Source organism: Prionailurus bengalensis, chromosome A2 (assembly GCF_016509475.1).
Source record: "Prionailurus bengalensis isolate Pbe53 chromosome A2, Fcat_Pben_1.1_paternal_pri, whole genome shotgun sequence".
Classification (NCBI taxonomy): domain Eukaryota; kingdom Metazoa; phylum Chordata; class Mammalia; order Carnivora; family Felidae; genus Prionailurus; species Prionailurus bengalensis.
Window position 1 is genome coordinate 81513318 of NC_057348.1, and position 26592 is coordinate 81539909.

Here is a 26592-nt window from a genome sequence, read left to right on the forward strand (position 1 = left end):
CAGGAGGCTTTTAGGATCTTCTCTTGAAAATTAAAATTTCATGATGATGTGCTTGGTGTGTATGTGGAGAGAGGGGCTACCACTGTGAATTCCATTCTTTGTTCTCCTCTCTCTCTCTCTCTTTTTTTTTTTTTTTTTTTTTTTTAAATTTAAGTAATCTCTGCACCCTGCAGGGGGCTCAAACTCATGACCCTGAGGTCGAGTTCCATGCTCTTACAACTGAGCCCCTTTGCTCATCCCTTAAAGTTTGGTGACTCATTTTTTCTGAGAAAATTTCTCATTTATTCATTTTGATATTTTCCTTCCCTGTAAAATTCTATTTTTCTTTTCTGAAATTTCAGTTAATTTGATATTGGATCTCCTGAAGAGATCCTTTAGGTAACCTTTTTTTCTGCTGTTTTCCACTTTGTCTTGTTGCTCTCTTTTTGGAAGATTATCCCAACTTTACCTTCATGTTTTTAGCTTTTCAGTTTTGCTATTGCATTTTTCTTAAGATTTTATTTTATTTTTTAAGTAATCTCTACACCCAACATGGGACTCAAACTCCCAACCCTGAGATCAAAGAGTCATATGCTCCACTGACTGGACCAGACAGGCACCCCTTTGCTACTGTGTTTTTATTTTATTTTTTATTCAAAAAATTTTTTAATGTTTATTTATTTTTAAGAGACAGAGCACAAGTTGGGGAGGACACTCAACTGCCTGAGCCACCTAGGCACCACAGTTTTATATTGTTTTGTGTTCCTTTGAACACTGGTAAGGTTGAAATTTTTTTATGTCCTTTGCACCTTTTTCTATTTTCTCTTTTTTATTAAAAATTTTTTTTATTTCTTTTTAAAATTCTTTATTGTTTTATTCATCTATACACTCAACATGGGGTTCAAACTTACGACCCCAAGATCGAGAGTCACATGCTTTTCCTACTGTTACTTTCTTTTTCTTAGTTTTTTAGATGTTATATTGTAAGAATTCTTCATGTAAAAAGAGATCTACATAAAAGAGAAATAAATTACCCCATTGTCTTTCAGGGAAAATTATTAGCCTTTATTGAGACTTAGAAAAATTGTGGAACCCTAATGTTTTTGGAGGAGCAACTTCATAAATCTCAGGATTTTTTGTCAGAAACAACCAGGGTAGTTAGAAGGGGAAATAAATTTGAGGAACTACTCCTGGATGGCTTTAAGGACTAAGAATTTCCTTCCTTGCTGTGGTATGGCTAGGAAAAGAAGGAAGAATTAATAAAGATCAACATAGAGCACATAAAAGGAAAGTCACAATGTGCTTCAGAAAATAACAGTAATTTACTATATCACAGGACCTGTTTTGTGTATCAAACAAGCATTTATTGAGGTAGAGTCTTTTCTACTCTCAAGGATAAACTATATACTGGTGGGGGAGGATTGATTATAAGGAGAAAGATAAGTTTATAACTAGAAAGAATACAGTGTGAAACTTGTTTTAATAGGGCTAGAGATAGAGAACCTGCATACTGTTGTATACAGTATAGTATTGATGGACCTGGTCTAATTTCTTAGGACAGAGCAGATGAGAATGAGCCTATTGGTGACTGCCAGAGTTATAGCTGTCACCTCTTGTATATGGAATGATAAATGACAGCTAAGACAATAAAAATTAAATGATACTCAAATACTGTTTTTTAGTTTTGAACAGGTAAATTTTGTTTTGATTTGTTTTTGAGTTCATCAATATGAGTGTGATAGTGAGAGTTTAAATTTTTGTCATAATGAAAAGACTGTATTTCTTAGATTTTTGAAAGCAGGGAAGTATAATACATTTTTGAAAATTATTAGAATGATTAAAAAACAGTGGCAGTCTTCTGTTATGTAGGAACTGTGAATTTATTCTGAAGATTCCAGATAAATGGATTGTTGGTGTATTAGAAATCTCTCAAAAGGATTCTCTAACAATGCTTTTTATAAGTTCTACTTTCTTTATACTGGACCGATTCACCTAATATTTGTTTATGTGTGTGTGCGTTTTCATTCTATATTATTATAATGACTGTAATACTGGTGGAGACTAGTAAATTTTATAACAAGATGAAAACATGATTTTATTATTTAAGAACCGGTCTTTGTTTGTTTGTTTGTTTGTTTAAGAACTGGTTTTCCATAGTGGTACCAACAGTAAGAATCAACCAATATCAACTGATATCGTTCATTGTAAGATTCTTTAGTACAGCACTATTACTCTTTTTATCTCTTGCACATAAGTGCTCAATAGAAATATATTGGGTGCATTAAATCTGAAATATACTGGTAATTCAATAAATTGAATATATGTTTGAAAATCCCATTTATATTATTTGAAATTATTTTAATCAATTTTATTTTTTATATCTTAACTTTTACATATGGTATATGTCTTTAGCAAATGTTTATTTTTCAACTTTGTAATTTACAGCTTGTTCTAGTTTGATAATGCTTAGTCATTTATTCCTTCTCTTTTCCTCCATTCTTATATTCCTTTTGCTTCTGGGTTCAAATTCTTATCATGGGTCTGTTTGTATCGCTTTTCTTCAGTCCTTTACCACCCTTTTTATTTTTTATTTATTTTTTAATGTTTGTTCATTTTTGAGAGAGAGAAACAGCACAAGTGGGAGAGGGGCAGAGAGAATCCTAAGCAGGCTTCACACTGACAGCGCAGAGCAGGGAGTGGGGCTCAAACCTACCAACCTTGAGATCATGAGCTGAGCTGAAACCCAAGAGTCAGACACTCAACCCACTGAGCCACCCAGGTGCCACCAAAAATAATAGCTTTTAATAATTTGAACTATTATTTTTCAGTCTTTTGAATGTGTGTACATTATAATTTTTTAAAAATTGGGATGTATAGGGGTAGCAGTTCTATATGGAAAATCTGTATATACTTGCTGTTCAGTTTTGCTGAGAACCTAAAACTGCTCTTAAAGTCTATACTGTCTATAAATAAATATATTTATAAGTATATAAATAAAGTTTACTAAAAAATTGGGTCATAACCATATTATAATTTTATTTTCTGAGAAGCTAGTTTAATTTTATTCTGAAAAATATTTATATTTTGTGACTGTGGTAAGTTTATATTATATCATAGTCTTTGTATACATATATGCCATTAAAATTCTGTAGTTATTTCCATCTGTGTGGTTAGCAGTTAGGATCTTGGTTACTCTTAGGGGTACTGGAAGGGAAGACGGGGATCCTTGAGGTGCTGTTCATTTTTGTGAAAATTGAGCTGTATACTTACATGTTTTTCTCTGTGTGTATATTATACCTTAATAAACTTTAAAAGTTCAATAGTTATTGAAATAACACTTTTAGGTTAATAAACTAACAGGGATGATTGGGAAAATAAATGCAGAGACAGATTATTTTCTTCAGTTGTGATTTTTAAATGAGGCATAAATAGTTCATTAAAAATGTATGTTTACTTAGGAAATATTAATTTATATATGTGTCTAAGCTCCAGCTAGTTGGAGTAAACACTTAATAGCTGGATGACAGCCTATGACAGGATCTCAAGGACTTTAAGCATCAAAAAGTAAACTAATCTGAAGTGTGAGAACAGCTTAATGTATTTCTAGAATTTAAGTTATATGTGAACAGATGAGGACCTTACTTACTTGTATTTCCCTAACCCTTTTCTTATACTCAGCAATGCATATTTGTTAAGTCAGTCCCTGTTTTGGTTTGCTCTACCATCACCTGTCCTGTCCTCTCCTCTGTTTTGAGTATTATCATTTTTGCAAAAGCACTTTGTCAAGCTTGATCGGTAGAATATGCTATTTGAATTTTTTTTTATTAATGAATGTAAGTTTTAAATTGTTAAGTGCATTAATTTATTTTTCTAAGAATTTTCTGTTTAAGTAGTCTAGACCTGAGCTGTTCAGTGTGGTAGTCACTAGTGTCACTCATGTGGCTGTTGAATACTTTGAATTGAGATATGCCGTTAAGTATAAAATATACACTGGATTTTGAAGTCTTACTGTGGAAAAAAAAATAATGTAAAATGTCTCAGTAATTTGTTAATATTGGTTTCATTTTGAAATGACCATGTTTTAGATTCATTAGCTAAATAAAACGTATTATTAAAATTAGTTTCACCTGTTTTTGTTTCTAATGTGACTACTAGAAAACTGAAATTTACATATCAGGTAAGCATTATATTTCTACTGGGCAGTACCGATATAGATGGTAATCTAATCATAAGGTGGTTATGGCCTCAGGATAATATTTATAGAAAGGACAGTAAGGGGGGATTTTAAGAAATTCTGCAGTCTGGGGGCGCCTGGGTGGCTCAGTCGGTTAAGCGGCTGACTTCAGCTCAGGTCATGATCTTGCAGTCCGTGAGTTCGAGCCCCGTGTCGGGCTCTGTGCTGACAGCTCAGAGCCTGGAGCCTGTTTCAAAGTCTGTGTCTCCCTCTCACTGACCCTCCCCTGTTCATGCTCTGTCTCTGTCTCAAAAATAAATAAACGTTAAAAAAAAAAATTAAAAAAAAAATTCTGTAGTCTGTGTATATACACTATATAATCTCTGTTACATTAGAAGATATTTTATAGGTTTTATGTGCTTCAATCATGACTTTGTAATCAATGGGAAGCATTTTGAGAACAGAGACTACATCACTATTTTAAAATTCTCTAGATCTTCTCTTTTGCTGGGGGCATTGGAGCTTGATTGAACAAGAATAGGGCAATAAATCTTACAAACTCAAATTTAAATTTTTAGAATGCAGATCAATGATTCCTAGAGTTCTTACACCTTTTATTTAAAAAAATTTTTTTTAATGTTTATTTTTGAGAGAGAGGGAGATAGAGTGGGGGAAGGACTGAGAGAGAGGGAGACATAGAATCTGAAGCAGGCTCCAGCTCTGAGCTCTCAGCCCAAAGCTCAACGCGGGGCTCCAACCCACAAACCGCAAGATCGAGACCTGAGCTGAAGTTGGACGCTCAACAACCGAGCCACCCAGGCGCCCCTATACCTTTTATCTTAATATCCTAATATCACCAGCTAGCCAGATCAGTCATATCCTTTTTAAAAGATGCAAGCAAAGGTAGGGGAACTCCATTTAATCTTATATAAACCAGGCTCTGGGTAGTCATTTTATAAATTGATTTATTTAATCCTTACAGTAACCTGTGAGAAAGATAATAACCGCCATTTTATAGTTTAAGAAACTGTGATTATTTTTTCATTGTTAAGGTATTAATTTAGATATAGCCAACCTCAAAGCTAGCACTTTTTCCATTGTAGTTTACTATCTCAATTAGGCAGTTATTTTAAGTGATTTGAAGGTAGTCTAATATTGTGGTTGACATGAATTAAATGAAGAATAATCTTTAGAATGAAGATTTTTCTTTAGAATCTCTACAGATCTTTATAATTATAAATTTTGACAATATATGATGTGTATATTATGTGTTCCATGTTAATTTATGACAGGAAATTCGGAAATCTATTTCCCCCAAACCTGAGAGGAAGAACAAAAGGCATGATTGTTTTTCATTCTGATTTTTCATGGTATATTGTAACTCTAGAAATTGCACTATGGTTCATGGGGAAAAATTATAAAATGATTTTATTTATTTATTTATTTTAAAATGATTTTAAATATTTCCTTTGTTTTGTCTTTCAGATAAAATCAAAGACAAAATTAAAGAGAGAGATAAAGAGAGAGAGAAAAAGAAGCATAAAGTAATGAATGAGATCAAGAAAGAAAATGGAGAAATAAAGATTTTGCTGAAAAGTAAGTTTATATTTAGTGATGTAAGTTGTACTATATTATATTGCTCATTGTACTTTCAGACTTAGTGATTTAATGTTTGTTGCCAAATTTTGCTGAGAGCAAACTTTAATGGTTAGAATATGGAAAGTTATTGTAATAGTAGGGAGTTCTAATTCATAATGTTGTTAGTAGTATATTTCTTCAGTATACTTTATGAAGAAGTAGTAAAGGTTGAACTTCATCAAACTATTAGTTTCCTTAAATATAGGTTATTTAATTCTGTGTTTGCATTACTAGTATTTACCCATGTTTAGATCATCTAAAGAGCTAAAACAATTTTAGTACAAGAGGGATGGATGGTAGAAGAAGTGATCTTAAAAATATTTGACAGTAATCACCATCTCAAAGTCTGGTATCATACAGGGATCATTTACTCTGAGCTGAATTAGAAGGTATACTCTTACTGTGTGTTGCTTGCATACCTAAAGAATATCCTGTTTTTGTTTCCTGCCTTTTCTCTGTTAATGTTTGTTTTTAGTTGCTGTTTATACATGGGGCTGGGTGGTTGAGTAATAATACTAATCCTATCAATAAATCTAAACCCTTTCAGGAAATATGTGGTAGAAGAGAAGTAAGAACAGTCTTAAATTAAGTCAGATAGCAAGAAGAATCCATGGCAATTTGGTTGCTAGACAGCTAACAAATTCATTTGCTGCCCCTGCTAAGTCGAGAATTTACGGATCAGAATACATTGACTTTGATTAATTTGATGTTGAACTCATGTGTTAATAAACCATTATATACATTAGGAAGAAAAGCTTATAGCATTATATGTGTAATGAAGTAACTGGTTAATTTATATTATTTAAGATAAACAGAATATTAGATTCTGTATTTTCATTTCATTCTTTGTCATGTTTCCAGATGTTCTTGAGCTATTTTCTACTTGTCAGAACTTCATTTTTAATAAAATTCTTTTGACCTTGGAAGAAACAGTTCAGAGCTTAAGTTGATGGTTAGTTAATGTTCATGGTCCTTTTATTTTATTTCTTTTGACAGCGTGTGTTAGCTGTGTTGTCTAATTAGATTGCAAGCCTTTGAGGCGGGACTCAAATCTGACCACTCTAGTGCTAATGATTAATGCTTGAAGTGTTTACTTAACTTTACCCTGCTGGTTTAGTCAAATAGTCATTTTTTACTGGTTTAGTCAGATAGTCATTTTCTTATCCAATGGAATGTACAGTGATGGAAATTCCTGTCACTTGGGTGAATGTTGGATTCCTTACATACCATTCATATGAAATATGTGAATCTAGAGATTATATATGCAAACAAAATTTAAAATAGCCTAAGAAAATGGAGATTTTTCAGTAGTATGCAATAGTAACGTTAACTTTGAAGTACATGAAAAATTTAGGAAAAATTTTGAATTGAACTAAACTGAAACCTAGTAATGATAAAGGGGAAGAATGAGATAGTTTTAGAAATGAATCTTAGTGACCTCTGAGATGACCATGGGAAAATGTACTTAATTATAGAATGAAGGTAAATAATAATGTAATTACTGCTTTACAGGGTTGTGAAGATTAAATCAGGTAAAGTATGGTGGAAGCGCCAACCATGGTGTCTGGCCCACAGATAATTCATTAAGTGGATATGAATCTTTTTTGTAAACATGTATGAAAGATTAACTCTTGCGATTGAAAAACAACAACAAAATTATCTCCTCCCTAGGTAAAATAGAGATAATTAAGTGAATAAAACATGATTCATTTTGGAAATAGTGCCTGTCCCATTGTAAGCACCAAGTAAGTGTTAGCTTTTGTTATTATCCAGTGGAAACAATTTGCCCTGCTAGTCTATGACCAGGGAGAGGTGATGTCCTGGAGCAACAACAGAATCTGTTGGTGGGGACAGTGTGCTGGTATTTACTACTGTGTGCCCTTTGTGCCCTGTTTTCCTTTCAACCTTTCTTTTCTCTGTATTATTTTCTCCTGATAATGTTACAAAGTATGGCACACACAGGCATTGATTGTTTAATGACAGTGTTTGACATCTAAAATAGATCCTAACTCTTAACTCTGCACCAGTCTCATTTCCTCCAGGTTTTCATCAAAAACTGCATGAGATTGAGTATGACTAGGTTATGTATATAAATACATAATTATATACATGCTAAAAAATTTTTATTAGTGCATAAATCTTATAAATGTTTTTCACTGACAAAATAGGATTATTTGCTTTATGAGAAATAGTTAAAGGAACAAATAAGCTGATTTAGCTTATCCTTTTATGTTTAACATCTACCACCTACTTTTTCTGAGCATACTTATATGTTTCAGCCATTTTTATGTTGTGAAAAGTTGTAAGAACAGAGGTGTTACTATTATAGTATTGTTGAGAGTGATATTTATCATTATAGCACATAAAAGAAGCTTGCTGGTGAGCAAGGGGAATGAGGGTTAAAAGAAGCCAATATCCAAGATTATTACTAGTATACCAAAGGTCACAGGTAGGTAATTCATGTCAGGAAGAGTGAAAATATTGCCATGCAAAACAAGCAAAGTCATTCCCCTAAGACCCAGAGGTTGAAAATAGCTAATTACTACTTTTTTTCTATGTATGATAATGAGTTATATATAAATATTAATTCCCATATTAGATACGAAATCAGATCCAATTTTTCTGGACAGCCCTTATTTTTTCTTTTGTTAACACTAATATACTAACTCTAGTGGTAGAAATTAATGCCAGTAGATTTGTGATTTTTTAAAGTTTTTGTTTAATTAATTATTAACAATACATGCTGTTTTTGTATCTGTTTCGGTGTGTGTTTATTTCTGTATTTAAGTGAGGGTCTCTTTCCTCTCTGGCAGTGTGTGTGTGTGTGTGTGTGTGTGTGTGTGTGTGTGTGTGTGCGCGCGCGCGCGCGCACCTCTCTCTGATTGAATCTTTCTTTGGCTCTCGTTGCGTTTGTGTGTCTGTGGTGCTCTGTGTGTGTGTGTGTGTCTGGGGTCCACTATATTCATGGATCTATGGATCTGTGGAGGGAAGGTCCCTTATCAATCCTATTCTTTTGTACTTTTTGAGGGTTCAAATTGACAACCCTTTTTGTTATGGGTATGTATCACAATCCTTTAAAAAAAAGCATACACGATCCTTTAAAAAAAAGCATACACGATCCTTTAAAAAAAAGCATAAGTCCGATTTGAAGAATCATAGGATTTAGAGAAATGTTGCTTTAAATACTTATAGTGTAAGAGAAGAACATTGATAATCAAAATGGTCTAATTTCCTTAAAGTATTTAAAGATTGTCTACCTATATGTCTACTGCATTTCACGTGTCTTTCTAACAAAGGAAATGAGTGACAGGTTATATAAAACCTTAAAAATCTATCTAGTGAATGTAAAAATACGTCTAGTGAATGCTAGTGCCTCAGTTTGTAAAGAATGCATGTTACCTGTGTCCATCAGAGGTCCCCAACACTACCCCCAGGTTTGATGATTTGCTGAGAGGACTCGTAGGACTCAGCATATAGATGTATTCATGGCTATGATTTACCGTAGTGGAGGATACAAAGTAAAATCAGTAGAGAGAAAAGGCACATGGGGTAATTAATGTCTGGAGGAAATCAGGCACAAGCTTCCAAGAGTCCTCTCCAAGTGGAATCACAGAGGATGCGCTTAATTCTTTGAACAAGGAATTGTGACAAACACATGTGAAATGTTGTTTATCAGAAAACTCAAGACTCGATGCTGAAGGTTTCTATTGGGGGTTGGTTACATAGGCATCTTTTGTCTAGCATGTACAATTCCAGGCTCCCAAAAGGAAAAAGGTGTCAACATAAACCATATTGTTTGCACGGAAAGTTTAGATACAGTGAGCCACTCTTACCAAGGAATTGTGGGGACATTCCCAAAGTACCAGTTTCTCAGATACCAGCCCAGGGCCACCCCTGTAAGCAGGCCTTTCTAAGACCAGCAGTCTCAGCCATGTTATGTTAACTCTCTTCTGCATACTGTGCTCGCTTTAGTGTTTAATTACAGAGTACTTTGTCTTGGGAATTTAATTCCTTGTTGCTCATTATAAGACTCTCTTAACTGATTTCTTATTATTTTGCATTTTTCAGTTTCTGACCATTTAATACTGTTACTACTTTCATTCATCCTCGTGAATAGAAAATAGACTGTTGTGCCTAATTCATTTCAAAGTAACATGTGATTCTAATGGCTGGATATTTTCTATTTTACTTTTTAAACATGTGTTAGGTATAAATGTAATAGGATATGAAGCTTATATTTTCATTGAAATGAAATTCTTTATTTTGGCAGCCCATTTAATTTGTGCAACTTTATATATTTTTTCCATTTAGTTACTGTACTTAGGCCTTTTAAACTTTAAGTTCTGTTTTTGGAGCTCGCTTCAGCAGCATATAGTACTAAGTTCTGGGTGTTTTTTGTTTTTTGTTTTTGTTGTTTTTTTAAGTGGGTTCCACACGCAATGTGGAGCCCAACTCAGGGCTTGAACTCAGGACCCTGAGATCAAGAAGTGAGCTGAGAGCAGGAGTCAAACACTTACTGACTGAAACCATGCAGACTCCCCTTAAGTTATAATTTTTTAATTCACTGCTTTTTTTCCTTGATGCATTTGGATTTTGCTTACGTATATATACCTATTTTATCTTTTCATGCTGATTAACTCCCTGTTTAAATTTTTTTCATTATTAATTTTGTTCTTAAAATATTAACTTAAATCTAATGTTTTGATAGTTCATTCCTAGGTAGCAAGTATGAGTTTATTAATATATTCATTTATTTACATGTAGACATTAGAGAATTAACACGTTGCATTTTATGACTCTACAAACCTATGTAATCAGTAGTGTTGAAAGATTTTTATTTTTGCTTTACATAATTATACCAATTTGGTCTTCATTGTATATTTATAAATTTTTAGAAGTAATGAATTTTTACAAGTTAACATTAAATTTCCCTTTTTTAGAATTGCTATTAAGAGAATTTTTATGTTTGTTGTTTCCAAGATTAGGATTTAGTGGTTTTTATATTGTGGAAAACTTTGGCTGAAGGAGGAACAAGGAAAAAACCCACAGACCTCAGTTAGTTTATTGGTGAGAGAAATCTCTTCATTTATGGATTTATTAAATGTTCATCCATAGCAATGTATTAAATGTCATGAGGAATACAATGCCTGGCTAGGGGGGAAAGTATCACTTAACTCTTTCTTATAATTCATATAAAAGTTACTTGTTTCGCTCATATAGTATGTGGAAGGACGTGATATACAGGTATCCTATGAGTGAAAAAAATAACTATATGAATTTATTTTTTTTTATTTTTTTTATTTTTTTTAACGTTTATTTATTTTTGAGACAGAGACAGAGCATGAACGGGGGAGGGTCAGAGAGAGAAAGGGAGACACAGAACCCGAAACAGGCTCTAGGCTCCGAGCGGTCAGCACAGAGCCCGATGCGGGGCTCGAACTCATGGACCGCGAGATTGTGACCTGAGCCGAAGTCGGCCGCTCAACCGACTGAGCCACCCAGGCGCCCCTATATGAATTTATTTATTTTAAAGTTTTTATTTATTTTGAGGGAGAGAGAGAACTGAGGAGGGGCAGAGAGAGAGAATCCCAAGCAGGCTCCACGCTGTCCGTGCAGAGCCTGATGTGGGTCTTGAATCCATGAGCCCTAAAGATCATGACCTGAACTGACACCGAGAGTCAGGCAGAGAGAGCCAGGAACCTGAGCCACCCAAGTGCCCCTATATGAATTTAGAATGAAGTGATTCCAACTAGAGAGGGAAAGCAAAATGAAGAAAATGACATGAGTTGTCTTTAAAGAATGGTAAGAAAGAGGTCAGATGTGCTGGGTAGGACAAGGGTATTTTCAGAAGAGGAGATGTCTTTGCAAGTAGTACAAAGATAACACAGGCTAAGTGTTTTATAAGAAATTGTAAGGAGTACACATTGACTAGAGAATGAAGTACTTGAGAGCATTGTCTGCTTTTTTTATTTTTGTTTTTTGTTTTTTATTTTGAGTCATAGTACATGCTTGTGAGCAAGCCGGGAAGGGGCAGACAGACAAGGAGAGAGAAAATCCCAAGCAGGCTTCACGCACAGAGCCCAAGACAGGACTTGATCTTACAAACTGTGAGAGAGATCATGAGCTGAGCTAGAACCAAGAGTCGTACACTTAACCAACTGAGCTGTCCAGTTGTCCTGAGAGCATTGTCTTTGGATTCCATATTGAGGAGGTTGTATTTTATTTGGTAGGCATTGAGAACCCTTCAAAGCAGTTTACTTAAAGGATAAATATCCAACAATATATAAAATTTATAGAAAGGTTAATATGACTCCAGCATTCAGGATGAAAGACAGTCATGAGGCTTTTAAACTAAAAATTAGCAAGGAAGTAATGTCAAAGAAGCAAAAAATCAAGGATGAACTGGATAATTCTGTTAAAGCTTGGAGAGATCAGGAAGAATGAATTGAGAGAATATCATTGGATTTAGTATTTGAACATTCTGGGAAAGTAAATTTGAGTAGACTGAAGCAGACTTAGAATTTAAGGGATAAGAATAAGGTAATAAATGGAAGGACCTCAGCATAGATGGTTGCTTTGAGAAGTTTGATCAAAAGAAGAGGATAGGGAACTAGTTTTGTAAGGGTTTTTGGAGTTGGTGGGAGGGACTTATTTTTGAAAAGTAGGCAGGACATCTCACTGGAGACAGAAAGGAATAAAAGCCATATGTGCATATGGAAAAATTTAGGTAAGGAAACAGATTGGGAAGGTTTAATTCATAACAGGTTGTCTATAAAAGTGAAATAACAGGTAGAAACAGTGAATGCTTTTTCTTCTTAACTCTTACCATATGGCTTTCTCATACTATCTTAGGAAGCATAGTATGTTTTTTAAGTTTATTTATTTTTGAGAGAAAGAAAAGAGCGCAAATGAGGGAGGGGCAGAGAGAGAGGGCTCAGTGTAGAGCCTGCCACGGGGCTCAATCTCAGGACTGTGAGATCATGACCTAAGCATATATAAAGAGTCTGGCACTTAACCTATTGGGCCACCCAGATGCCCCAGCATAATACTTTCTTGTGAAGATGTTTGCTTTCTCCTATTTTTCTTGCTGTACAGAAATAAATATATTGTGATAAAATTACACATTTATATGTACACTTAGTCTATAGCTGTATAGCCTCTGCGCATTACTCTTGTATTTTTTGGAGTTCTAAATTTCTGGACCCAGAATCTCCCTGACTTTAGTTATAGAAGCTTATTAATGTATATGGTTATAATCCCTAAATGTTTTACTTTTTTATTCATCTCTTTATTAGTACATGGGTATCATTTATGCTTATAGGACATGTGAAATTATTCTAATTTTGTCATCTCCTTTATGCTGCCTTATTGGGTCTTCATTGGGGACTTTGCAAAATCTAGTGGACCTCTAAAATAGTCCATTTTAGATGCAAGCATAGTAAGGAGGAAATATGGTAAACAGCTAAGGAATTGCTGTGTTTGTTGCTGCTCATACAATGCAAGTAGTTCTCTCCCTTTGTGATTTATAAGTCTTTTGACTACATGCAATTTTTAAATAACTTAGATGCATTAAAATGATGATATGTGTCATTGGGAAACATCTGACTGATCTCTGTTCAACTTTCCATTTCTGATTTTTTACATTTAAATTTGAAGATTATGCTTTCTAAAATATCCATTCAGTACTTCAGTAAACACTGATTGAACGTCTGCTACATGTCAGAATGGTACCATGCGCGATAGGTACAAATTTGTCGTAGGCCTTCGTGTGTGTGTGTGTGTGTGTAGAGAGGGAAGGAGATTGACTAAATTATGTTTATCAGTATTGTGTAAAACAAGTCCCAGATACAAACTCAAATCTGAGTAAACTTTGCTTATTTATTGTACAATAGTTCCTTAAGCATGATTTTTAAGTAACTAAAATATGGAGTTAAAAATTTTTTTTTTCTCAACAGGTGGGAAGGAGAAACCAAAAACAAATGCAGAAGACTTACAAATTAAAAAAGTAAAGAAGAAAAAGAAAAAGAAACACAAAGAGAATGAAAAACGGAAGCGTCCAAAAATGTATAGCAAATCTATTCAAACCATCTGCTCAGGATTGCTATCTGATGTTGAAGATCAAGAAGCCAAAGGCATCCTAAATGATAATGTAAAGGATTACAGTGGAAAGAATTTGGATACCAAGAACTATGATTCCAAAATTCCAGAGAACAGTGAGTTTCCATTTGTCTCATTAAAGGAGCCACGGGTTCAGAATAACCTCAAAAGGTTGGACACGTTGGAGTTCAAACAGCTCATTCATATTGAGCACCAGCCTAATGGAGGCGCATCTGTTATCCACGCCTACAGTAATGAACTCTCCCACCTGTCTCCTGTGGAGATGGAGAGGTTTGCAGAAGAGTTTGTGGGTCTAGTGTTCAGTGAAAATGAAAACTCTGCAGCTTTCTATGTAATGGGTATTGTTCATGGGGCAGCTACTTATTTACCTGACTTTTTAGAATACTTTTCATTTAATTTTCCCAATTCACCAGTGAAAATGGAGATATTAGGAAAGAAGGACATAGAGACAACGACTATGTCCAATTTTCATGCTCAGGTAAGAGGTTTTTAGGTTTTGGGTTTTTTTTTAACTTTTAGTTACATGTTTTAGACAAGTTTCTGTTTTTTATTTTGCTGTGGGTTTGAAATAAAAAGGTAAGACTATAATGACAACTTTTGGGAATATTAAGAATAAATTACTGTCCTGATGTGAACATAAGAGTTTAAATTTCAGATTCTGGGGTGCCTGGGCGACTTAGTTGAGTGTCTCACTCTTGATTCCATCATTGGTCATGATCCCAGGGTTGGGGGATTGAGTCCTGCGTCAGATTCTGTGCTGAGCATGGAGCCTGCTTAAGATTCTCTCTCTCCCCCTCTGCCTCTCCTCCCCTTCCATGCTCTCTCTCTCTCTCAAAAAAAAAATAAGTAATATAAAAAAATAAATTTCAGATTCTACTTAATCTCTTTTTTCTTAGAGATAATGAAATAAGATTCTGTTGTCCTTTTTTGCAAGGATTTATCTTGGAAATGAAAGAAATGTGATGGATGTAGCCATGTATTTTCTAGCCCCTACAGCAGTACTCTTACCTAAAGATCACTTAAAAATTATCTTGTTTTCTATCTTAAAAGTACTTACCAGTGGATCCATCACATAGTAGGTGCTGAGTAAATGTTGGCTGTTAAATATATTTTAGTACAAAGGAATCAGTTAATTCTGCAATTATGTGAGAAGGTTAGTGTATCAGTGCATTTACTGAGCTAATTTCCTTTTCCTGCCCTTCTCTATGGTATAGAATGTACATTATTTTAGAAAGCAGAGGCAAAATCAAATCCACTGGCTCTTGAAAGTGAATGTGGGCTCATCTAAAAGGTCATTGCCAGGGTGCCTGGGTGGCTCAATTAGGTGAGCATCTGACTCTTGATTTCGGCTCAGGTTATGATCTCATGGTTCGTGGGATCAAGCCCCACATTGGGCTCTATGCTGACAGTGAGGAGCCTGCTTGGGATTCTCTCTCCTTCCCTCTCTCTCTCCCCTCCCCTGCTCACTCTCTGTCTGTCTGTCTGTCTGTCTCTCTCTCTCTCAATAAATAAATAAGTAAATAAATAAACATTAAAAAAATAATAAAAGGCCATTGCCATTTGCACCCACTCTCAGAACAGGGACTGCTTGCTTAGGCCAGGAGATCAGCCAACTTTTCATATTTATGGGTGCTAAAGTTCCCAGTTTTCTAAGTAATAATTGACATTATGCTAGTTTGGAAAGAAGGAAAAAAGTGAAAAAAGTCCCAAAGAGATCTTAGTGATCATGTATTGCAACCTTTCTCACCTTACAGATAAGCAAACAAACATAGATAGGAGTAATTTACTATTTTAAGTTTGGTAGCAGTGTCAGGAGTAGAACACAATCTCCTCAGTCTTCATCCAGAACTGTTTTACTTATTCTGAGTATATTTCTTTTTGTGATATGTGTTTAAGTTACAGTCTCTACCTTAAGTGATAGTCTGGACGTCCAGTCATATCCACATGTCCAAGCCCCCTTCCCCCACTGTATGTTTGGTATATATTCTGTAATATACTATTGTCTGGAAAATACAGTAGTACTTAAAGTTTTAATGTGCCTGTGGGAAGATACTCCTTAATGTAACATGTTTGAGAATCGGAATGTAAATATTCTTTTAGAGCTGAAGGGGAGCTATAGAGCATCTATTATTAGCACTGTCATTTTATAGAATTCTAGAATGGTTAGTAACTTGTCTGAGATTACACCTCTGTCTCGTGGTGGAACTAGTGATAGTATCTATTAGTATCTAGTAATAGTGTCTACTATTTAGTCAATAAATAGTTCTGTGCCAAGAACTGCTCTAAACACAAATGTAATAACTCATTTAAGCCTTATTACAATCTAATTTTAGAAATAGGGAGAGAAGAAATAACTTGCCCATAGTCCTTTGGTACTAGATCATTCACTTGTCATTTATTATACGTCTAAGTGCTAGGTTTTATGCTCGGCCTCTTGACTTCCAATCCCACTTATTTTCATTATATCACAACCTTTCTTGCTGCCATGCTATGCAAGTTTATTTCAGTAATCTTTCAAATGTCATGATACATTTGCTTTTCAAATAGCTCCCAAATACATTTTCTTTCAAATTAGGAATTTTTTATTAAACAAGAATTTTCATGTTACTGTGTAATAAGTGCTTTTGTTATGAATTAAAATGAGATACTGGGACTCATTAATTGTGCCACTGTGTGGCCAGGTTGTGGGTTGCGGGTCCCTGAAGAGCCACCTACCATTCATTACCTATCCAGGGTTTTGGTATAATACATGTTACATAGAGGAAACGCTAGGCAGATGCTAGAGTTCTTGGTTACCAGCTGTGGCTCTCGCCCCTATATGATCTGTCAGCTGCAAGGACAGGTTTTACCTCTTTAGCTTTATAGTTACTGGCAGGAAGCTGCCTATGCAAGGTCCATGTTTCACTGCCCCAAGATCCTCCAGATTGAGTCATTCCTGTGGTGTGGAGAAGAATATCCAGCAAAGAGCTACTTTGAACTGCTCATTTGGTATTTCTTGTTTTTTTAAGAACGAGGTATCTGAGGAGCGCCTGGGTGGCCCAGTTTTGGTTAAATGTCTGACTTCATCTCAGGTTATGATTTCATGGTCCATGGTTTGAACCCTGCATCAGGCTCTGTGCTGACAGCTTGGAACCTGGACCCTGCTTCATATTCTGTGTCTTCTTCTCTCTCTGCCCGTCCCAGGCTCATGCTCTGTCTCTCTCTCTCACTCAAAAATAAATAAAAACACTATAAAAACAACAAAATGAGGAAACCAAGGAAGAAGTTGTTTGCTGCCGACTGGGGCAGGTAGCCTTGTGTTTGTTCTTAGGCGCTAGCTATCTGAAACTGAATGGAATCCAAAAAAGAGCAAATAGGAGAGAAATGAGTATACTTTTTGTAGCTTATTTTTATTTCTGGTTTCTTGATTCTTCCCAGTAAACCCCCATCTCTTAACCTAATTTGTGGTATCCCTCCAGGAAATTATTTAACCATTTGTATAGGTTTTTATTTGGGAAATTGCTTTATGAATTACAGAGACTAAGTTATAAACATGTATTTAGAGCTAAACCAGTTTATAACTTGAGCCTTTTCTTGTCCTGAATGTGAGAACCTCTCTTCAAAATTTAATTTGTAGTAATATCTTATAGTCATTGTAGTGAGTTGTGACTGGGTTAGTGTGAATAGCTGGTTTAACTCTGATGTGGGGTGGATGGAAAGAGAAAGGGGTCTAGTTAGGATCTTGCCGTTTACCCACTGTGACACTAGCCTGCTACTTCAGCTCTTTGTCTCCGATTTCTCACCTACAAAATAAGGATAATATTTAATTCACAAGGCTATTGTTAGCAATATTTCATAGACTACTAACAGGTTATACAAAGAGAGTTGTTATAGTGACTTAGTGCAATATTAAAATTTTCCATTTTGTTGAATAGGTGACAACTGACTTCTGAGTGAGGATTCTTAAAAGTGTGTTAATTTATGGTAGGGAGTTCAGCAAGTACTGAAGGTCAAAAATTACCACAAATGCTTTATATACAAATAAGGAGTTCACTGAATTATGATATATGCACACAATGGGATATTATTGAACCATAAAAAGGAATGAAATACAGATACTGTTACATAGTGTGGGTGAACCTTTAAAACATCATGCTGAGTGAAAGAAGCCAGTCACAAAAGGTCACATATTGTATGACTTCACTTACATGAAATACCCAGAATAGGTAAATCTATAGAAACAGCAGATTGGTAGCTGCCAAGACCTGGGGGAAAGGGAAAATTGGGAGTAACTGCTTAATGGACATGAGGTTTTCTTCCTTCCTCCCTCTCTCTCTCTTTCTCTCTCTTTCTTTCTTGCCTTTCCTTTATTGAGATTTTCAAAACTTTTTTTCTTAACTTTAATTTTTTTTTTTTAAGTAATCTCTGTGCCCAGTATGGGGCTTGAACTCACAACTCCAAGATCAAGAGTCACATGTTCCACTGACTGAACCAGCCAGGCACCCCTTTTATTGAGAATTTTAATTGCAATAATTGAGGTAGAACATTATGTTAGTTTTAGTGTATAACTTAATGATTCAATATCTGTATATATTGCAAAATGATACCACATTAAATTAACAACCATCACACATAGTTGCAGATTTTTTTCTTGTGATGAGTGCTTTTAAGCTCTATTCTCTTAGCAACTTTTATTTATTTTATTTATTTTTTTATTTTTTAACGTTATTTATTTCTGAGACAGAGAGAGACAGAGCATGAACAGGGGAGGAACAGAGAGAGAGGGAGACACAGAATCTGAAACAGGCTCCAGGCTCCGAGCTGTCAGCACAGAGCCCGATGCGGGGCTCGAACTCACGGACCGTGACATCATGACCTGAGCCGAAGTCGGACGCTTAACCGACCGAGCCACCCAGGCGCCCCTCTTAGCAACTTTTAAACATAAAATACAGTATTATTAATTACAGTCACCATGCTGAACATTGCATGCCGGTGACTTACTACTTATCTTATAATTGGCTTGCACCTTTTGACCACCTTCACCCTCTCTTACCCCCTCCCACCCCACTTCTGACAACCACCAATCTTTTATCTGGATCTATGAGCTTGGTTTTGTGTTTTGTTTTAAGATTCCACATATAAGTGAGATCATACAGTATTTGTCTTTCTTTGTCTGAACTTATTTCAATATATAATACCTGCAAGGTCCATCTGTGTTGCTGGAATCAGCAGGATTTCCTTCTTTGTTTAATGGCTAATACTCCATTGTATGCTTATATACACCTCATTTTCTTTATCCATTTATCCACAAATGGGCACTTACATTGTGTCTTTTTCTGTGTCTTGGCTATTATAAATAATGCTGCAGTAAACATAGGGGTGCATCTGTCTACTCAAGACAGTAATTTCATTTCCATGAGATAAATACCCAGAAGTGAAATTGCTGAATCATATGATAGTTTTATTTTTCGTTTTTCGTTAAAATTTTTGTAAAAGATAAACTTCTTTAAGCTTTTGTTAAATCGATTTTTTAAATAAACTTTTTATTGAAGTATATATACACAGAATGCACACATTATAAATGCATACATAGCTTGATGAATCTTTACTAAATGAACACACCGAGATTTTAAAAAGTAGAATATTACTAGTAGCCAGAGCTTTCTCCAAACCCCTCTTTATCACTACTTTGCACCCCACCACCAGCACATACACAAGCACCCAGGCAACCGCCTCCTGACTTCAAATATCACAGATAAATTTTGCCTGTTTTTGAACATTTATGTGACAGAATCAAATAGTATGTGCATTGTTTTGTGTGGCTTCCTTCCTTTTTTATGTTTGTGAGATTCATCTATCTTGTGTGTAACAACAGTTTATTTTCTCATTGCTGTATGGTATTCTGTTATATGACCATACCACAATTTATTTGTTCTTTTTAATATGGATGAATATTTGAATTGTTTCCAGTTTGTGGCTATTACAGTAGGGGTGCTATGAATATTTTTGTACATGTGTTTTGGTGAGCATATGTATTTGTTTTTGTTGGCTATGTATATAAAATTACAATTTCAGGATCAAAAAGTATGCACATGCTCAGCTTTACTAGATACTGCAGGTTTTCCAAAGTCATTGTACCAATGTACATTCCCACCAGCAGTGTACCACATCTTTGGCTACACTCAGTAGTGTCTGTCTTCCTCATTTTAGCCATTCTGGTGGCTGTGTAGTAGTATCTCATTGTAGTTTTAATTTGTATTTTCCTGATGACTAAGGAAGTCAAGTTCCTTTTTATATAATTATTGTCCAATTGGATATCCTCTTTTTGAAAGTAACTAGTTTACTCTTTTGCACATTTCCCTACTGGCTTTTTTTTTTTTTTTCTCTTCATGGAGTTGTTGGAGTTTTTAATATATTGTGGATAGGATAAGAATCTTGTCAATTATATGTATTGCACATATATCCTCTTACTCGAAAAGGCTTGCCTTTTCACTCTTAAGAGTGCTTTGATGACTAGAAGTTCTTAATTTAATGTAATCTAATTTATAAGGGTTTGGGTTTTTTTTTCCCATTTATGATTAGTGCTTTTTGTGTCCTGCTTAAGAAATCTCTGCCTAACCCAGGTCATTAATGTATTCTCTGAAGTTTTCTTCTGGAAGCTTTTATTGTTTTATCTTTTGCATTTAAATTTACAGTTCTTCTGAATAGATTTTTGTATATGATATGAGGTCACCATCAGGGTTCATATTTTTTCATATAAGTACTCAATGGACATGATCATTTATCGAAAAGGCACCCATTCCATGCTACATTGCAATGTCCTCTTAGCCATAAATCAGCTGAATCATATATATGGTGTGCATTTCTGGGCTCTTTCCGATTTCCTTATTCTTTTTGTCTTAGTTGCTATAACTTTATAATAATTCTTGATATCTAGTAGAGTAAGTATTAATTTTGCTGTTCTTCAAGATTTTCTTGGCTCTTTAGATTTGCGTATAAACTCTATAGTTGTCAGATACCACAAAAAATCTGCTTAGGATATTGATTGGGATTACATTGAAGTTGTTATTAAGTTTGGGTACAATTGATGTCTTTACAATTTTGAATCTTTCAGTCTGTGATCATGGTATTTTCCTTCATTAGTTTTTTATTTTCTCTCAATAATATTTTTTGTTTTTCATCCTACAGATCTTACACATCTTTTGAGATTCATTCCTAGGTATTTGAGGACTTCATTTTATTTATCACTGTTTTTGAGAACTTGGAAGTTCTGAGTACCTCTTAGAATATGACATTAACACTCATCTTGAGAAACTGAAAATATGTCTTGTACCTTATTTCTCTTTCAGCACCCTTCTTCCCTTTGCCTATGGCATTATTGTGCAGCATGCTTATTAGTAGAATCATTTAGTGAGGCTATATATTTTGGTGATGTCAAATGAATTAGCCTACATCCTGCCATGTGCATTTGTCTTCACCAAAAGAATTGGTTGAGATAACATTATTGGACTCATGCATGGTAGTATTCTACGGGAGGAAGAAAATGAGGTATCAGTGTTGGAATGTAGTTTCACTTAATATCAACCATAACAAAGACAGGGTGTGGGAAACAAAGCCAAATTCATGTTCTAGTTTGATGATTTGATCATGACCTCTCATTAACTAAGTGCAATAGGTTAGGTTTACTAAAACCTGGTATAGTTGAGAGATAATACTTTTTACAGACCGGAGGAAAGAAAATCTGTAGAGAAGTTTTGAATTTTAAAATTTTGTAATTCACTATCCTTTAATTCCTCTTTCTGCCTTTTATATTCTGAAAAACCTCAGATTTAGTCAAAACCAGTCCAAAAGCAGTATTCAAAAGATCTAGAAACATGTGAGAAGAGATAATTGAATGAGTTCATAGAGAGGAAGTGTGCAAATCTAACCTTTACTGTTTTTCTTTAATCTTAGTTTGGAAAATGCACTTAGCAGCATTAAAGAAATTGTTGATAGGGACGCCTAGGTGGCTCAGTCATTTAAAGTGTCTGACTCTTGATTTTGACTCACGTCATGATCTCACGGTTCATGAGATTGAGCCCCACATTGGGCTTTGCCCTTCAGTGCAGAGCCTGCTTGGGATTCTTTTTCTCTCCCTCTCTGTCTGCCCTACCCTGCTTGTGCTATGTGCGTGTGCGCTCTCTCTCAAATAAATAAACTTTAAAAATTTTTAACAAAAGAAAAGAAATTCATGATAATGAGTATCTGTAATGAATTAGCACTATTTTTTAGTGGATAAAACAGTATAATAATGTTAAAATATGTATTTTATGTTTCCTTGTATTGTAGTATTGTACTCTGTGCAAATATTGAAGCTTAAAATGTAAGTAAAACCTCATCTGTTTCAACTTAAAATAGGTCCTCATATGCCCAAGTTTAGATCAGACCCAGAGAATTAATACTACCAGCAAGGGCTGCTGTATATGCTGACATAAAATTGTTACTGCACCTATTCATAGTGCAACCTGATGGTCCTGACTACCAGTGGCTTGTGGAACCCAAACTAAGTCCATCCTCATGAGACTAGATTGTTTCCTTATCTCCCTCCTTTCCTTCCCTCCCTTCTTCCTTCTTTCCTTCCTCCCTGATTAAAATCTGATCAACCAAAATTCATTTGTCCTCAATTCTGTGGAAAGTAAAAGATGACAAATTATGTAACCATTCCTATGATCTTTGTAGTGTTTATCTTTGTAATATTACTCTGTAGTTTTCACAAAAACTCATTTTTGCACCTGTTCAGCCTTTATCCTTGAAATGTGTTAATTTGAAATTTTTTGTGTATGTGTGTGTGTGTATACACACAGTGCACACACACACACACACACACACACACACACGGCAGTGACAGATGATCGAGACCTCCTAGTCTTTGAATTCTTTTGGTTTTAGAATTCTTTTTACTTGTGTAATTATGTTTTCTATCTTCGTCTGTATCCTTGCAGGTTGCCTGAAAATTTTAAAGACCATGTAGAATTATAATGTTGTTTTAGTAGGTCATGTCATGTCAGTAGTGTTGTGGCTCTGAGGTTAGTGATATAATGTCAAAGTGTATGATAAAAGTCTTTTTGAGAACAGAAACATATATACATGGATTTTTGTTGTAAGTTAATAACCTGTCAGTTCTTTTGCTGCAGCAAACAAAACCTTCAAAACTTAATGGCTTAAAGTGATTTCTCACAATTCTTTGGGCTGTCTGGAGAGTTCTTACGGTCTTTGTTGGGTTGGCTGGGGCTGAATGGCTTCATTCACGTGTCTGATGATTGACCAAGGTCAGTTGGTCTTAGGAGATCTTGCTTGAATGTCCAGTGGTTGTTGTGCTGTCACCTGGAGTGATGATCCCATTTCTCTCATCATCTAGCAGGTTAGCCTAGGCTCATACACATGGTGGTAGGTGCAGGACTCCACAGAGCAGAAAGAGGGCAATTCCTAGTGCACAAGCCTCTGCTTCTGTTGGGTTTGCTAATGTCTGTTGGCCAAAGGAAGTGAAATAGCCAGGCCCAGATTCACTTCTTGAATGATAGGACTGGTGCAGTCATGTTGCTTAGAAGTGAGTACACAGGGGCGCCTGCGTGGCTCAGTCGGGTAAGTGTCCAACTTCGGCTCAGGTCGTGATCTCGAGATTCATGAGTTTGAGCCCGGTGTTGGGTTCTGTGCTGACATTTCAGAGCCTGGAGCCTGTTTTGGGATTCTGTGTCTACCTTTCTGCCCCTCCCCCGCTTGCACTCTCTCTCTCCCTCAAAAATAAACAAACATTTAAAAAAAAGTTTAGGGGCGCCTGGGTGGCTTGGTCGGTTGAGCGTCCGACTTCGGCTCAGGTCATGATCTCACCGCCCGTGAGTTCGAGCCCAGCATCGGGCTCTGTGCTGACTGCTCAGAACCTGGAGCCTGTTTCAGATTCTGTGTCTCCCTCTCTCTCTGCCCCTCCTCTGTTCATGCTCTGTCTCTCTCTCTGTCTCAAAAATAAATAAACATTAAAAAAAAAAAGTTTAAAAAAGTGAGCATACATGCTTGGGAAGAATTTTTGGCCGTCATTTGCAATCTCCACATTTGTCCTCGTTTTTCTACCATCTCCATTTTGTTCAAATATTCATTTGATAGTAGGAGGACAAAAAGGCAAGTAAGACAGGAGTTTAATCTGTTAAGGTATAAATGAGGTTTCTTTCTTGTCACTCAGTATTTAATCAGCACATACTCTGAACACTGTAGTTGGAGCTGTGAGAATATGAAAACCAGAGCACTTATCTTCTGACCACCTTTCCCCTCCCCAAACTCTGAATCCTGGTTTTATTTCATCTTGGTTCTGAGTTGTTTGTATCAAATAACTTAGGTCATGATGTTAACTCATGATTAAATGGCTGGTACTTAGTAGTGAAAGTTATTAAATCTGATCTGATTTGTTAAGCTTTGTCCCTCTGCAGAATGAGACAGTTAAGATTTGTTGGCTTCTTGCTGGGGTCATTCACTGTTTTAGGCCAGTAAAAATGATTAGATATGCCATCTTTGAACCATTGGCTGTATTTGTATTAAAATTTTATTTTGACCATTTGTGCCTGTCCCATCTTCCTTGAATGCTTAGGAGCAGATCTGTGCAAGTGCCAGGTGCTCTAAATGAGAAAAGGGACTTTTTCCTTTATTGTACTGTTTTAAAAATGAATAATGATATTTTTATCCTAATTTTAGTTGAAGTTACATGGATATTTTTGAAATAGAATGTTGACTAAATGTCATTACGTGTTAGATTTTGATTTGAAAGGATATGCCAGATGTGATGGGGAATGGCTCCCCCATGTGGCACACTCATTTATGTTAGATTTTAGATTTGCCTCAGTAAGAATGGGATGAGCTTTTTTTTTTTTTTTAAATAAGACTTTCCCTCTCCTTCCCCCTCTCCCCTCAAAACACCCAGCAGAATTGACAGCCTCTTCTGCCCTCACCCCCTAAATTTTTGGTTCTGATAATTATCCTGTTTTTGTGTTTTCTTCAGATTGATGCTGATCCTAGCTAGCTAGGAACATCTGTAATATCTTCTGTATTTATTATGGCTCACTATTATTCTGTGGAACCATTACTATCTCAGGATGTTGGTAGGCATGCTAAAACAAGTATGAGAAAAACTGGTTTTGAAGCCAGAATAGTTTGTGTAAGGCTGGGTCAAGTAAGTTATGTTTACCTTGAGACCTCACAGAAATGCTAATAGTCCCTGTGTGTGGTAAACCTCCCACATGGAAGAGTTTCCGAAATTTATTGGACTGTATAGAATCCTCTTTGCAGGGGCTGGCATATCAAGAAACATATTTTAGGAAACAGCAAGTTGTTTCAAATGAGTCATTCTTCATGTTTTTTTTGAATTACTTATTACCATATTTGCTTCTTCCCTTGTAGCCATTTTTATACATAAAATAAAACAGTTTTGAGTCTTACGGATTTATTTTTGGCTGTGTTTTTCTTGTCAGAAAGTCTACTTTTTTTCTTTTTGTAAGCAGGCCGACCTCAGAATCATAAGGTCTTCTTTTTGTTCATTTATTTTAAAGATTACTTTTCATGAGGAATAATGAATAGGATTTCGGTTTAAACATGATTTAATTAAACAGTTCATTTCTTGTTAACCAGAACTTCTTAGATTTTGTTTTTGACACTTAAACAGGCATTGGGTACAAGAAGTTTCCTATTCCTGATTTTTCTTTCCCTTTATAACATTTATAAAGAATATGAGAGGGGAAAGGTAAACATGCAATCATGATGGTGGTAGGTTTTGCGGGGGGGGGGGGGGGGACGGCAGTGAAGGGAGCTATAGGGAGGAGATTTAGATTAAAAATATTCCATCTGCTTCTAACAGGCACTTTTTAAAGATGAGCTTAATTTAACTATTTAAATATAAGCAAAAATGTCATTTCTATCTTTTATTGTGTTGTCTTTTGAGTGTACCTAAATTGAGAGGAAAAATATGTGTACTCTTTGTAACAATGCATTTTCCTTTTAGCATATAGGATTTGTTTTAAAGCAGTGACACGTTTTGATATTTTCTAGTAAACTTTTAACTGCATCAGAAAACTGATGGCTTGACTACTGTTTACTGAAGTGAGTCAAAGCAAATAAAGTAATCTCATATCCAGTGTCATCAGGATGTGATATTTTTCAGATAGGTAGTTTTTCTAGATAATGGAAGCCCATAGTTTTAGGTGCCGAGATTTTAATGAAAATACCCTTTTTAAATTTTTTTTTTTCAACGTTTTTTATTTATTTTTGGGACAGAGAGAGACAGAGCATGAACGGGGGAGGGGCAGAGAGAGAGGGAGACACAGAATTGGAAACAGGCTCCAGGCTCCGAGCCATCAGCCCAGAGCCTGACGCGGGGCTCGAACTCCCGGACCGCGAGATCGTGACCTGGCTGAAGTCGGACGCTTAACCGACTGTGCCACCCAGGCGCCCCGAAAATACCCTTTTTAAAAGCATATGCAATACAATTTAACTCTGTTTTCAGTCTAGGTTTGTCATTCTGATGCTCTAATGCATGCTAGGGGAGTTGCAAATATGTATGCCTGCTTCTTGTCACTGCTCCCCACTTCACATTTGTGATTTCTTATCCTTTATGATTTTAGAGATTAGTTAGGATTGTGCCTAATGTAGAAACATATGTCAGAAGAGACCCTTTTATGAGTCATGGT

General features: G+C 35.5%; 1 protein-coding gene across 1 annotated transcript in view; it reads left to right on the top strand.

Annotated features, from left to right (window-relative positions):
* The window catches only part of RSBN1L (round spermatid basic protein 1 like), a 67912-nt gene that overhangs the window by 26677 nt on the left and 14643 nt on the right, over positions 1–26592 (top strand). The window contains exons 2-3 of the mRNA XM_043588688.1: positions 5639–5749; positions 13747–14387. Of these exons, the coding sequence (XP_043444623.1) occupies positions 5639–5749; positions 13747–14387 (752 nt within the window). The remainder of the gene's footprint in view (positions 1–5638; positions 5750–13746; positions 14388–26592) is intronic.